The sequence below is a fragment of the Gnatocerus cornutus genome, chromosome 5 (genome assembly GCF_029298725.1).
Source record: "Gnatocerus cornutus isolate USDA-ARS CGAHR chromosome 5, icGnaCorn1.1, whole genome shotgun sequence".
NCBI lineage: Eukaryota > Metazoa > Arthropoda > Insecta > Coleoptera > Tenebrionidae > Gnatocerus > Gnatocerus cornutus.
Window position 1 is genome coordinate 6070612 of NC_142237.1, and position 15274 is coordinate 6085885.

Sequence of the window (15274 nt, forward strand, 5' to 3'; positions counted from 1 at the left end):
TGTTTAACAACTGGAGAACAAAAAAGGGTGTGCCATTGATTTTTCAAAGAAGCAATCAACTTACCGTATCTTGCAATATTTATATTTCTGTGCACTTTCAATCGTTTATATCAATATGTTGTCCATAATGATGATGGGGCGAATGGTTCACTGATGGAGAAATACGCCAGCACAAGGGAAATACGCCAGCTGAACGTTTTTGTTATGCCGAACCTACATGCTAAAAAAAAAACAAGATTTTTAAACAAGAACACATCCAGCAATTTTTGCAAGAGGCTTCCGAATCAAACTATCTCATGATGAAGGTAAAACTTTCCCTTGATTTTCTATTGATAGCTACATGTTTGGATTTTTTTTGTAGGTTGGATTAATATTAAGTGTAGCTGGCGCTTACAGATGTAATGAGTTAACGTATTTGGAGATTAATAATGTAGAAGATAAAGAAAAATATTTTAAAACTGTGCATGTTAATATGTATACAAGGTGATAAAAAAAAGACGGCCATGTGTGGAAGTATTCACCATGTTCTTTTTTGTTAAACCATCTCAGAATCAAAGCAAAATTAATCTAAATCTATTCTATTTTATAATTCAAATTTCAAGAAAAAAATTGGCAATATTTTCTAATACAATTTTATATTCGGCAGTCTCCGTAACTAAGCAAGTAATATTATTAAGAGCTTTACAATGTTGCAACATTAAAAAAATTTCTTCAAAGCCAAGAAATGGTACTTTTAAAGAGTTTAAACAACTTGCTGCAAAGCACTTTTTCCCTTGTTTTGATACACAATACCATTAACTATAAAAAAATCTAATCTCTAACAATATAATTTTTATAAAAATTTTAACCAAGCAGAGTTTGATAGTTTAAAAAGAAAGCTTCTATCCTATTTTTAGTCAAAAAAGCACAAATTTTGTTTTGTTTTTCAATTTTGAGCTCATTTTATGTTTTGTGTTTTTGTTTTTTGTTTTGCAATAAAAGTCTAAAACTAATCTAAAACTAATCAATCAACAAATTTAAGACAAATGTAGATATAGTTTGGAAGTTTGTGAACTTGTGTATAATCTGTTGTCTATGCTAACATTTATGAAGATGAAGAAGTTTACAATAGATACCTACTATGATTGTATTCACTATATTCTCGGGAATTTTATTAAACCTATACAAGAATATAACTCCAAATTTTATTAACGCAAAACATCAGTTATTTTACTCTCTAGAGAGTGATAAGATAATTTCTCCCTTTCAAATGAGTAGGTAAATACCACTTTTTAGTGCATTTTAGATAAATAACTAAATATTAACTCATGTAATAAAATTGCAGAATCTAAAAAAAATGCATTTTTGAAATTCTAAAGTAACAACAAAAATTCAAACAATCATTCATTAAAGACTAATGGTCGGTTTACAAACCAAAAATTAAATCTTTAATTTGAATTAAATACTTAAGATGATGTTAAAGTGATCGTTTTTCCGCTAATAGAATGTCAGCGATCGTCAAATTAGTTGCAAGATTAACTTAATTTCAATTAAATTATTGTGTAAACCGGCACTTATGTATTTTAAATTACTCACTATACGAGTTATTACAAAATACGTAGTCCAAATTGGCTTTTTGAAATCAGGAAGTCTTTAAACCCTACAATAAATAGGTTATTCTTTTGTTCGAAAATCCACTCAAGATAAGTAACAAATATTTAGCTTACGATACGTTTTCTTGAAAATATTGTTCTATTGTTAAATTTAAGTTGTCTACTCATAAAAGTAATAGTAGTCAAATTTAAAAATCGTAAAACTGTTATTGCTACATTTATCCCTTTCTTCAGGTGAGTATGTAAAAATTAAAAAAAAAGTATTTTTCGCCTGAAAAACAAACAAAAGACTTTGGTACGGTCATTATGACTTGGACTTTAACTCTGTCAAATATTGAACCGCATTTATATCAAAGTAAATTTTAAGAAACTCAGTCTGCTGTTAGAGTTGAAGCACCATGGTCTTTCTTGTGGCTTCACTTGCATTGGTAGCGATCATATGTCTTGGAATTTGGATACTTCTACGTCCAAAAAACCATGAGCACTATTTTAAAAATGTACCGGGCCCAAAGCCACTTCCGTTATTTGGTAACATTCTTGAAGCCTCATCTACTAAAGGTATTTATTTCAACAATTTTTTTAAACAATATTTTTTACCTGTTGGTAGACGTTTTAGATGCTCTCATGCGGTTCAAGAGTGGATTTGGTGGAGTAGTCAAAGTTCATGTGGGACCCAAGCGCATATCTTTAGTAGTTTCTGACTACAAATTTCTGGAAGCAATTTTAAGTTCGACTAGAGTTTTAAACAAAGCCGACGCATATCATCACTTAAGACCTTGGTTAGGAAAAGGGCTTCTTACCAGCGATGGTCCAAAATGGAGAAAACATCGCAGGATTTTAACTCCAGCTTTCCATTTCCAAATTTTAGAACAGTTTATCGACGTATTTGAAAACGAAGGAAACATATTAGTACAGAAGCTTCAAAACATTGTTGGCAAGCCCAGTGTTGACGTGTATCCATTTGTAACCTTATGCACTTTAGATATCATCTGTGGTAAGTTACTTATATTGTACTTTTTGATGTCACCACTGTAATATTTTAGAGAGTGCGATGGGAACATCTATTAATGCACAGTTTGATGACAACTCTGAATATGTTAAAAGTGTTAAAGCAATGTGTAAAATTGCTATCGATCGCGTATTTCATGTTTTTCAAATGTCGGATTTTACATTTCCATTAACTAGAAATTACTACTTGCAAAAAAAATCTTTGAAAGTTTTACATAAGAAAACAAATGATCTTATTACAAAGAGACGAAAAGAAAAAGACGAATCTGCTACTGATGTTACTAATGCAGAGGACGCACTTCTTGGTAAGAAGAAGAAAGCATTTTTAGATCTGCTACTAGACGCTACGATTGATGGAAGACCTTTGACGCAAGAAGAGATAAGAGAAGAAGTTGACACTTTTATGTTTGAGGTACTTTAATTTTGATGAATACAAAAAATGCAGTTTTTTTGGTTTTAGGGTCATGATACTACTGCTTCTGCTATAAGTTTTGCTCTGTACTGTTTAGCAAATAACAGTGAAGCTCAGGTAAAAATCTATGTCGTTTTTATCGCCTATTTGAGACATTTTTTTTAGCAAAAAGCTTATGAAGAACAAAGAGCAGTATTTGGTGATGACAAAAATCCCAAAACGACATACGCAGACTTACAGAGCATGAAAAACTTGGAACTTGTCATTAAAGAGACTTTGCGTCTATATCCACCTGTACCATTTTTTGGTCGACAAACAAATGAGCAGGTTCAATTTGGTATGCACTTTTGTTAATTTCAACACTAAATAATCGGTGAAAATTTTAGAAAACCTTGTCATACCGGCAGGAATTGACATGATGATCTTTGCGTATGGAATTCATAGAGATCCCACGTATTTCAAAGATCCTGAAAAATTCGATCCTAACAGATTTGAGGGAATTGATGGAAAGCACCCGTTCGCCTATATTCCGTTTAGTGCAGGTCCAAGAAACTGTATTGGTAAGCTCCTCAAATGAATGTCGCCTGAAATTAATTTGAATTTTTTTAGGGCAAAAATTTGCAATGTTGGAGATGAAGAGTACACTTTCTAAGATTCTTAGAAATTTTGATCTTCGGCCGGCGTCACCTCAGAGCGAACCTCAGCTGGTGGCGGAGTCTGTTTTAAAGTCGGCGAATGGCATTAACATCAGTTTAAGCTTAAGAGAATAACGATCTGTATTTGTCGAAAGCATTCGCAATATAATGGTTACAGTTTGTCTACTTTTTTATTTACTTTTCTAGATAAAGTGATTTGGTCTCATTTGGCTGCTATTACGATTTATTATCTCAAGGTATATTGTTAGCTGTTTCTCTTATTGTCGCTTTTATTTGTTACTTTTTATTTGGTTAAAAATCTCTAAATCTAAATAAATGGAAGAAAATTCAAATTAAATTACCTAAAAATTTCGATCGTATATTTTGATTTAAAAAAAAATCTCGCAACAATTGTCTAGATAACATATATTCTCTTCATTTTTCTCCTTCGACATTTTTTTGAAACCAAATTGTTTTCTGCAGGTAAAAATCCAGCAAATAAGTAATCACTAAAGACATTCTATCACAAATCACCTCCATTTCTGCAACATTAAACAATTTATTTGTATTTCTAGATTTTCTTTTATACTCACCATTCTGTTTTCAAACCAAATTTTTCTAAATAACCTTCGATTTTGACCCCTTCTGTCACTCTTGATCTTGAACTAGATAACTTATTTCTTCGAGCATAATCTAACACGTTCAGCCCTTCATTATCAATAATTGTAACATTTGCATTTCTTTCGCATAAAACTTCCACGTTAAATAAAAGTCCACTTTCGCAAGCAAAGTGTAAAGGAGTTTGACCCTTTTCGTTTAGAGCGTCAATGTTGACTTCCAAGTTTATCAAAAACTCAATTATTTCTTCGTTTTTGCTACCACACTTAGACGCAAAGTGCAAAGTTGTATTTCCATGATTGTCTAGAAGCATAAAATCAGCCTTCTGACTATGCAAAAGTTCAATCTTTTTAAAGCAACCAGTTTTACACGCGATATGCGTGGGGGTTATGCCTTCAAGATTACAAGAGTCTGGATGAAGACCTTTCTCTATCAGAAATTTTGCAAGTTGCACGTTAGGCAGCGAAGACTGCATTGCGTATTGCAACGCTGCATTACCACGACTGTCTCTAATGTTCAAATCACCATTGTAATCCAACAGTGACTTGAAGATGCCAATTGCACGACGTTTCGCAGCAAGATGTAAGCAAGTTTCTCCTTTGTTGTTTTGTCTATTCACACTCACACCTTCTAATATTAAAAATGTCACTGTTTGAAGTTCAATATCACAGCCGCTTTGCATTAAAAAATGCAAAGATGTGTTTAAATGCTCGTCCTCGATCTTCACATTACCACCATTTTCGACCAAAAATTTGGTACTTCTAGCCAAACCATTCTTAAGTGCAAAATGTAGTGCCGTTACTCCTTTGACGTTCTTCTGATTTACACTAACACCTTTCTTTACAAAAATCTTCGTCATTTCAATTTTGTCGTCGAGGTAATGAAGCATCAGGTAATGCAACACCGTGTTTTGGTTGTTATCTTCAGCTAGCTCAGCACCATGTTGTAGTAAATACTGGGCACTTTCAATAAAACCGTTTTTAAGCGCAAAGTGTAGTGGAGTCTGTCCACTTCTGTTCCGCGAATTGACATGAACACCTCTTGTTATCAATTTTTTTGTCACTTCGATTTTGTCGCCTCTGCTACTGTCCATCAAAAAGTGCAAAGCTGTGTTCTTATAGTTGCTTTCAATGGTCAAATCGGCTTTTTCTAAAAGACAGTTTATGGTTGGAAGGTACCCTTTTTTGAGTGCACGGTGGAAAGGAGTTTGCCCTTTGAAATTTCTCGCATTCACGGACGCACCTTTTGACAGTAAAACTTGAGTTGCTTCTAGGTTATCTTTTCCTACTTCTATTATTTTATGAAGAATTGAATTTTGATTGTTGTCAACTAAAATGGGATTGCCTCCCACGTCAATTAGTTTTTTTATATTGTCTAGAGAAGCTACGTGTAAAGCAGTCTCTTCTTTATCGTTTCTCTCATTGATGTCAATCTTAAATTTTCGTACCAATTCAAGCGCGTTGTCATCGAATGTTTTCCATCGCGAAAATTGATGTAAAATTGTGTTGCCACCACTACACTTCCCTCTATTTTGCATAATGATTTCAAACATATCGTAGCATCTGTGGAAGCAAGCGAAGTCCAGTGGATTTAGAGCTCGATCAGTATTCTGAAAGACGTTATTAATGTTGCCAATTTTGTCTATTAGTATTCTAACACAGGCAATATTTCCTTGCCTTGCCGTCGTATAATCGTCATGAGCTGCTCCTCTTATTGCAATCTGAAAGATGTTAACAGAACCATTTAAACACCTCGCATACGCCAATGCAGGGCTTTGTTGGATTAATTCTTGCAACAACTCTGAGTAACCAAAACCTGCACAAAATATCGCTAAATATCGAAGATCGACGTTATTGTGTGGGCGTTTGATTAGTTCATTAATTTCGTCAAAACTCAATCGGTTTTCTGCAAACAGTTTGTTTATCAAGTATAAGCAACCTCGAGTCAGCGAGTAATCCAAGCAATCAAACTTGAACAACTCATCAATCTCGTGGAAATTCCTGCATTTTCGTGCAAAGATATCAATGATGTTGATATAGGTATCTGTGCCACGTTCTATTTTAGTAAAGTTCCGATTTTTGACAAGAAGATGACAGCTTCCTCCGTAACTACACGCCAATTGAAAGGCAGTGCGACCGCCCTCATCTCTTTCTTCAAACTTTTCATTTAAGTTGTTTTCAATCCCTTGAATATTTTGATAGATGACGGCAAGGTGGAGGGGATTATCTTCTGCCATCATAATGTCGAAAAGTCTCCTCAGATTGTCGTACTTTGCAAGAAAAAAAAATTCTTTCAAAAGTGGTAGTCTCTCTTTGTTCTTTTTGAACCAAACACACGCAAAATACTCGGCGTACGTTTGATGGCAGAACACAGCTTCCAATTTGCTGGAAAATGAAGGAGAAATTGTTTTTATGATAGCGTGCTTATCGCCATCTACTTTCAAGAAAGTAAGAAATTTGTCGTTTTTACCAACATCCAAGTTTAAAGCTTCAAAATCCAAAATATCCAGAGATGATTGTAAGGCCGGAATTTCGTACTGCTCTAAAATGTGGTCAAAATTAATTCCAAGCTGATTCTCCAGACATTGGTCAATTCCAAGTTTACTATTCTTAAAGTTCTTCTTTCCCGCAAAAAACAGTTTGTACATTCGTGTTAAGACAAACATGTTCTCTTTTTCAAGTTCTTCAAAAGCATTGGCGTCTTGAAGAAAAATTTCAGTTACGATGTGTAACTGGAGCGGAATTCCTAACAAATTTTGGCCGTTAACTACATACACACTTTTAACAACTCGGTTAATTATGTCTTCGATTTTTTCTTCCGTGTAGTTGGTTTTGAGCTTCTCATGAATGTAGAAGCGTTGCTCTTCTTGTTGTAATTCTAGAATTTTAATCGGTCTGACTTTCAAAACTTCCTGTAGATGTTCTCGCGAAGATATCCAAACGCGAAGACCTTCTTCCTTCATGTGTTCAACGCATGTTAAAACAAGATCCACGTATTTGCTGTCTACTTCGTCTAGTCCGTCCAAAAATATCTCCACTCGTTTCTGTTTTATTAGAATTTTTTTGACTTCTTTGGATAATAGGTCTTTGTACCATCCAGACGAACCGAGGAACTTTGAAATTACACTTTGAGTGCTCTTGGTAGTAGCAAGAAACGAGTTGAAACTTATCAAACTGATAAGAATAGACCAAGATTTAGAAGGACAAGTGTTACTTAGAGCTTGGAAAAGTCGCGACTTGCCCATGCCTGGTGGCGCGCAAATCAAATTCACTCGATTTTTGAAGTGGTCAAAAATGTTACCTTCCGCCACGAACTGGTCATCTTCAATAACAGTCCTGGGAACGTGTAGTTCTGGTACTTCTTCGTGTGGTTGACCAACGATGAAAAAGTCCGTTTGAGACATTTCAAAGAGGTGTTGCGTTGTAACGAAGTTAGGTATCTCAGAACCAAACAAGTCGTTTAAAGAAATTGTTGGTCTACCTTGAAGCGACACTTTGAAAGTATTTTTAATCTTTTGGTAAAGATCGGTGCCCTTTAAGTCCAACAAATTTTCGAAAGTATTCCACTCATTGAAATCTCCATTGTTGATTCTTCCAGTTAGCACAAGCTTCTTGTTTCCGAGATCGTTTTTTACGAATTGCAAGACTGAATCAATTGTTGTTTTGTTTGTCTGATTGACGTTGAGAATAAGCGGAGTCTTATCCAAAATCCACGAAATTTTTGAAAGCACGGAAAAAGATCCCCTGTCTCCAGTCAATGCAAACTGTTGTCTACAGGTTTCAAAAGACTGTTCTTCATTAAAGGTCCAAATATTCTCAACTGTCTCGTCGTCATTTTGAACAATTGTCAACTGAAATCTCATTATTGCTTCTCGAAGAATTTCAGTTTTTTCATTGACTTTTTTGCTTGACATGGTTTTGACAAAGGGTGATAACGCAAGCTCAGTAACTTTTGTAATAAAATCGTGTTTTGTTAGGACGAAATTCTGAGACCACCATACATTCAAATAATAGGTAAAAACACCATAAATATCACATGCCAACAATTGTTGTAACTTCTTTTTCAACTCTGATTCAACTTCGTGCACATTTTGTTGCTGAGTGAAAAAATAAATTGATTTTCCTGCCGAGCAAAATTCAAATACTGAACTTGACCCTTTCTTTGAATTTAATAAAATATCTTCATTTTCAAGATGGAGACAGCATTTTACAATTATTTTGCTCGGTGAAGACGCTGTGCTTGGTAAATCTATAGATGCGTTTGTGTAAAGAATTAAAACGGCGCTATCATTTTTAATGTCAGAAATCTTGTTGAAGTATTTTTCTATATCAAAAGGACTCTTCTGCTGTCGATTGAAAGAGTTAAATCTGGGAAAACTCTTCTGCTGTTGTTTATTGAAAGAGTTAAATCCGGGAAAAAAATTTTTAGATGTCAGCTTTTCCGTTTCCCTTTCTTTATGTTTGAGTTGGAACATATAAGTGGATTTCCTCCCGTTTTTAAAGTTAACATTGATCTTAATATCATCAAAGAGACCACATTTTTTCTCATTTGAACTCATTTCAAAATCTTGAACAGTATTATTGGTGCTCAGTTTTAAAGCATATAATCCGCACATCAGTTGTTCGAATTTTTTTCCAAGGTCCACAGTTCCAGGTGCTTTTTCAAAAATACGACTCTGAAGAAACGCAATGTTGACCAAAAAAAAAGAAAATTTTCTACTTACTTGTTTTGGGGGAGTGACAGTATTGTGTTGAAATGTACTTTTTCTTTTTTGATTTTGGAAAGGGTGGCAATCTGTTTCCTCTTTAACCTGATAAAGTAAAAAAATTATTTTTTTAAAGTTGTAATTGTTATTTATGTTCTAAATCAATAGTCATTCTTTATTAATTGAGGCGATTTTTTTATGTTTTGTGATAAACTACTCCTCATTTATTTTAAATACCACATTTCAAGGTCATAATTTGTAAAAATTGTAGAGCTTTACGGCTGGTGGACAAGGTGCTGTCAACAAATTTAGTCGTTTTTTGTGTAAGAGAACTGCTAATCCTGAGGGATATGGACGAAAATTCTGATGCCGAAGAATTTGATAGGGTAATTTACACAATTCTTCTGCCCTCAATCTCAAAGAAACGTTGTAGGTGCGTGAATTTGTTGAACTTTTACTTTACGGTCTATAGTTCCCAAAGAGATTTACCGACTTGACAACCAAGTGTCCGGCAGTAAGTCTGACATACCGCTCGAAAAACAGGCTTGGCAAATTGATAAAAAAAATACGTTTGTTATTCGAATGGTTTTTGCAGTCGTTGGGAAACACTGGTTAAATTCAGTCCCATAAGCGGCGAATAACGGGTAATCCGGAGGAATTTTGCCCCATTTGCATTTCGATTTTTTTGCAGACTCATTATTATCTACAGTGTCTGATATTGTGGTTAAAATTTTTGTACTTTATTCGAGTTCACCCTGTATAAAATATGCTCGTTTTTAAAACAAAGCGAAGTTTTGCAATGTTAGTCATTCAACACAAGCAATCGATCGATAAGATTACAATATCTGTAGCAACTGTATTATAAAATTAATATTAACTGGATTCCTATTATCCATTATTTACCTTAGATCCTTTACTGGTTGCTGATTGACATTGTCCTTGTCCATATTTTTTTAGCAGTTCCTCTTGTTCTCGAACTTGCTCTTCAAGTTGTCGTATTCGTTCTTTGTCGTCAGCCATAATTAAACTATTCTCACTTATAGAAATTTGAGTTATTTAATTTTAAAAATATTGATTCTACAAAAAATCGCTTGTAAAATAAGAAAGTTTTTTATTGTTACTTACTTTAAAAAACATTAACTCTTTTCACCACTTTTTTATTCTTTTTTGTGTGCCATGTAACGCATAGAAAACACACAAATTTATTAAGTGGCGAATTTACAGACGGAAAATTCCTCTTTAATATTGATAAGATAAAGAATACTTTTATCAACATTTTATCTTAGAGATGCCAACGGTTATGATATAAGTTATAAGTATAAATCATCTCATAACTATTGGCTCAAAACTGTTCTGTAATAACCCAAAAGGCCCGCCAAAAAGACATTTTCGTAATAGGTGTATGTTAAATCGATTTATCAGTACTGTTTTCTATCTTGTTAAGTTAGCTTTAACAGCGACGGTCGTTAAATTTAGTTTAAACAGTCACGGCCGTTAAATTCATTTATCAGGCCAAGGACCTGCTAAATAGTGTCAAAAACACCAAAATATCAAATTTTATTGGAAATTAAATTACATAGAAACTTAAATAATTGAACTATTTCTTGCACAATTTCTAATTCTAACTTTTTCCAGTAGAAACACTTTGTCTGGAGCTTCCAGTAGAAATTTAGTTACTTGCTTTGCATCCAAAACTGCAGCTTTTTTTGGTTTGTAGCCTTCAGAGTTTCTTTTGAGCAAGGTAAATAACTTCCATACCTAGACAAAAACACTAAAAATAGTGATGTGTATGTTTTGCTTTTGCTATCGAGTCTTATTTTAGAAATGGTATGAATAACAAATTAATAAGAAATTCCAAATTAAAATCTAAAAGACCACGGAAAAGCAAGGTTTACGAAAAAAGCGAGATTTGACGATTTCCGAGAACCACCTAGTGTATAAATAAATGTAATCAAACGAGCACTTGTACTCAAAAATTAAATCAATAAGTAAAAGTTCAACTTCTTAAAATTTGTAATTTGTCTAAATATCTCATTAGCCCGAGTTTTCCTGAAAAGTGACGTTTGTACTTTGTTTCCTATTCTATTCTTACCTTCGATCTGAAAGATATCAAAACTTTAAAATTCTAAAATAAAGTGGCAACAGAACAAAAAACTTTAGAATGGTGGTGGCGACTTGTCACAAAGTGTGATAACCTACGTGAACCCTTGCATATAGATAAGTAACTTCGCAGTAGTAAATTTGAATGCTTTATAAAAATATATTCAGTAGTTGTCAATCGATCGGATTACTACCTTGTTAAATAATAATTTATACCTACGTTTTAAAACTTGATAAGGTAGAGACATACTCTCTTACAAGTTTTTTGAGGTAAGTTTGTTTTTTACATTTATCCACATTATAAAATATAACTTTTACAAAATAAATTTTAAAGTTTACACCATGATCTTCCTCGTGGTCTCACTTGCACTAATCGTGATCCTATGTCTAGCCATATGGATTCTATTACTTTTAAAAAACGAATCAGAGTTTTCCAAAAATGTGCCTGGACCCAAGCCACTTCCTTTATTTGGAAACATTTTAGAACTCTCATCTACTAAAGATACATAGGGGTGAGGGGGGGCATAGTGGGGTACCGGGGCATAGCGGGGCAACACTGCTGCTGCTCAAATCAAACGCCGTGAAAAAGGTCGAATAGCATGTTTTGATTGGTTGTCAGTTGACAGTTGACCATGTATGTTTTATAAAACAAAATGTGAAATTCAGTGTTTTCGTTAAAAAATTCGCGAAGTTAAGGAGCAAGTTTTTTTAAAATTTAGTCATACAAATGTATTGGCTAAATATTATGAAACTACTCATTTATGTGCAATAAGCGTTGATGACAAAGTAATTTTAAAATGTTACTTTTTCTAAGTAAGTACACAGTTATTCAAAAATTTGATTGTCCCATAGGGTACCCCACTTTACCCCTACAAGCGAGGTAAAGCGGGGCAAATCCCATTTTTCAAAATAATGCTCACATGTCGTAAGTTTTTTATTGTAATCAAAAAAAGTGCAACAAAAATCATTCGCAATACATTAGTCTATAATATTTAGTAAAAAAATTTTGTTAATTCCTATTATTTTAGAATGCGTGACTAATTGATTGTTAAGTTCTCCACTATGCTCCTCTCTTCCCTATTTTGTCACGACATTTATTTCAATTTTTTTTTTCTGTTAGACATTTTAGCTACTTTAATGAGGTATAAGAGAGATTTTGGTGACTTGTATAAAGTTCATTTAGGACCAATACGAAAAGTTTTTGTAATCTCCGATTGCAAACTTTTTTAAGCCATTTTAAGTTCGACTAGAGTTTTAAACAAAGCTGATGAATATCGCTACTTAAATCCTTGGTTAGGAACAGGGCTACTTACCAGTGATGGTCCAAAGTGGAAAAAGCATCGTAAAATTTTGACTCCAGCTTTCCATTTGCAAATTTTAAAACAATTCATCGATGTGTTTGACAAGGAAGGAAGCAGATTAGTGAAAAAGCTTCTAAATGTAGTTGGAAAGCCGACTGTTGATGTATATCCGTTTGTAACGTTATGCAGCTTAGATATCATCTGTGGTACGTTCTTTACATTCTTGTATTTTTTATACATATTATTGCAATTTTAGAAAGTGCGATGGGTACATCAATAAATGCACAGTTTGATGACAACTCTGACTATGTCCGAAGTGTTAAAGCGATGTGTAAAATTGCTGTCGATCGTGCGTTTCATCTTTTCGAAATGTCGGATTTTACATATCCATCAACCAAAAATTACTACTTGCAAAAAAAATCTTTAAGAATTTTACACAATAAAACAAATAATGTTATTACAAAGAAAAAACTAGAACGAAACCAAGACCCCAGCAATGTCGTAGATATAGAAGAGTCACTCTTCTGTAAAAAAAAGAAAGCATTTTTAGATCTCCTACTAGACGCTACGGTTGATGGAAGATCTTTAACACAAGAAGAGATAAGAGAAGAAGTTGATACGTTTATGTTTGAGGTATTTTATAAGGAGTATTTATGAATATAAAGAATGCAGTTCTTTGGTTTTAGGGTCACGACACCACTTCTTCTGCTATTAGTTTCGCTCTATACTGTTTGGCAAATAATAGTAAAGCTCAGGTAAAAATCCATTTCTTATTTTAGGTACGCGTTTAAGATAATTTTGCAGCAAAAAGCGTATGAAGAACAAGTGACACTATTCGGCGATGATAAAAATCACAAAATGACTTACACGGACTTACAAAGCATGAAATACTTAAAACTTGTCATTAAAGAAGCCTTGCGTTTGTACCCATCTGTGCCTTTCTTTGCTAGGAAAACAAATGAACAGGTTGAATTCGGTACGATTTTTTGTTAAATTCCACTGTACCTAAAATCAGCAAAAATTCTAGAGAACTATATCATACCAGAAGGAGTTACCCTACTGATCTTTGCGTATGGAATTCATCGCGATCCTACGTATTTCAAAAATCCCGAAAAATTCGATCCTAGCAGATTTAAAAACTTTGATGTAAAACACCATTTCGCCTATATACCGTTTAGCGCTGGCCCAAGAAATTGTATTGGTAAGTTCTTAAAAAAACGTTCAATTTTTAAAATTATCTTGGAAACATTTTAGGACAAAAATTTGCAATGTTGGAGATGAAAAGTACGATTTCTAAAATCATTAGGAATTTTGAATTAAAACCGGCGTTACCCCAAAGCGAACCTCAGGTGGTGGCGGAGTCTGTTTTAATGTCGCTTAATGGCGTCAACATTAGTTTAAAATTAAGACAGTAATTAATTTTATTTACACGAATTTATTTGGTAAAAAATTATGTTTTATGCATCTAAAATATTACGTCTATATCATATTATGTGTTAAACTACAGGGTGTTTTTGAAATGCATGTAGAAAACAGTTCTGCGGTATTTTTGAAAAAGTATGAAGTATAAAAAACAATTTTTAAATCAAAATCTGATCAGGTAAAATTAACCCCAATCCACGTACTTTCTACACCACTGGCAAAAAGCGCATCTGAAATGACTTGTTTCCTAAGCAACCAGCGAGTCGATTTTTTGTTCACTTTTAAATTAGTGGCACACCAGCAAATTTATTGAAATTTTTGTGTTATTTTACCTCGAAAACAAAAAGACTTTTACTAAAACTTTTTTCTTTTAATAGGCTCAATGTGTGACAACGAATTACCACACTCTTTTTGTACATGCATATTTAAAACATCCTGTATAATTATTTGAATTAAAAATGACTTTTTTCCTTGTTTTGATAGAGAATACCACGAAATGTAAAAATCTAATCTCCAACAATGAAATACTTATCAAAATTTTAACCAAATAGAGTTTGATCGTTTAAAAAAGAGCTTTCATCTAAGGGCTAATTTCACCAACTAGCGTTTAACTGTAGTTTTAATAAACCGAGTTTAGTTTAACTGATGATTTTAAACTTGGTTTTGTTTGTTCTGTTTTCACCAGGAAAATCCAAGTTTTTCTAAACTGGAACGATCAAGACAAATGGAACACTGGCAAAGCCGTAAATTATTGTCACTATGACAGATTATTACGTCTTGTAGAGACGAATAACTTATTTTGTTGTGAATAATTTGCGTCCTTACACTCTTAAATAATAAATATCTATTAAGTACCAAATCAATAAAGTAATTTTTTATTAATCGAGGCGACTTTTCTTATGTTTAGTGACCAACTATTTTATGGTTTGAACAAATAAAAAAAAACACCTAGTGTAAAACTACTAATAGTCGGCACTCCCTCTAATACTCGGCCCAGCCATAGTTTTTTCCGAAAAGTAGAGTTAGGTGTATTGAAAAAGCCTGCCGAACATTCTGAACGGTAATTCTACTTTTTAAAAAGCCCTTAGGTACATTAAGAAATCTCAAAGAAGTATGTCGACTGCTAAAAAAAAATGTTTTACTCGATGGTTATCATACGATTTCAAAAGTGAGCTGTCTATAATTGAGGAGTTATTTTTCAAAACTCAATAAATCCATTTCATAAATTTTGAAAGCGTTTAGAAAAAACACAATGTTTAAGCAAGAGGTTTTTCACTGAATAAAATATACACATCGATATATTTACCTAAAATAATCTCAAATTTACATCAAACCCACTGTCAGTCAAAATTGGATTTATTGAGTTTTGAAAAATAACTCCTTAATTATTTGCTAAGAATTGCTTGCTATTTTTTTTTTGACCTGCAATGCGTATTTTTTTGGACTCTTTGTGACAACGTGTTATCCTAGGTTCTAGTTTT

At 33.3% G+C, this 15274-nt stretch overlaps 3 protein-coding genes and 1 long non-coding RNA gene across 7 annotated transcripts; 3 read left to right on the top strand and 1 right to left on the bottom strand.

Moving 5' to 3' along the window:
• Positions 1-1884: 1884 nt before the first annotated feature.
• Positions 1885-3782, top strand: LOC148173897 (cytochrome P450 4d2-like). Its single transcript, XM_088036201.1, has 7 exons — positions 1885-2150; positions 2200-2586; positions 2636-3012; positions 3061-3129; positions 3178-3349; positions 3399-3572; positions 3622-3782. The coding sequence occupies exons 1-7, from the start codon at positions 1991-1993 to the stop codon at positions 3780-3782; spliced, it is 1500 nt and encodes a 499-aa protein (XP_087892327.1). The 5' UTR covers positions 1885-1990.
• Positions 3783-4052: 270 nt separating this feature from the next.
• On the bottom strand, positions 4053-10177 carry LOC148173898 (uncharacterized). The gene is made up of 5 exons (XM_088036200.1): positions 10096-10177; positions 9874-10047; positions 8989-9075; positions 4241-8940; positions 4053-4189 (listed from the first exon to the last, which is right to left on the bottom strand). Coding segments are annotated over exons 2-5 (4905 nt in total). The 5' UTR covers positions 9991-10047; positions 10096-10177; the 3' UTR covers positions 4053-4188.
• On the top strand, positions 4725-9451 carry LOC148173899 (uncharacterized). Its single transcript, XR_015770125.1, has 3 exons — positions 4725-4847; positions 9242-9356; positions 9404-9451. It is a non-coding gene; the product is annotated as an uncharacterized LOC148173899 (long non-coding RNA).
• A 1031-nt stretch (positions 10178-11208) lies between the features above and the next one.
• On the top strand, positions 11209-14676 carry LOC148173900 (cytochrome P450 4d2-like). Of its 4 annotated transcripts, none has more exons than XM_088035243.1 (7): positions 11210-11340; positions 12191-12577; positions 12628-13004; positions 13058-13126; positions 13176-13347; positions 13399-13572; positions 13626-14676. In XM_088035243.1, exons 3-7 carry the CDS (start codon positions 12636-12638, stop codon positions 13784-13786), a joined length of 945 nt encoding a protein of 314 aa, XP_087891369.1. In that variant the 5' UTR covers positions 11210-11340; positions 12191-12577; positions 12628-12635; the 3' UTR covers positions 13787-14676. The 4 variants fall into 4 exon arrangements, with proteins under 4 accessions (XP_087891372.1, XP_087891369.1, XP_087891370.1 ...); XM_088035244.1 differs by having other exon boundaries at positions 12368-12577; XM_088035245.1 differs by having other exon boundaries at positions 12374-12577.
• The last annotated feature ends 598 nt before the right edge of the window (positions 14677-15274 follow it).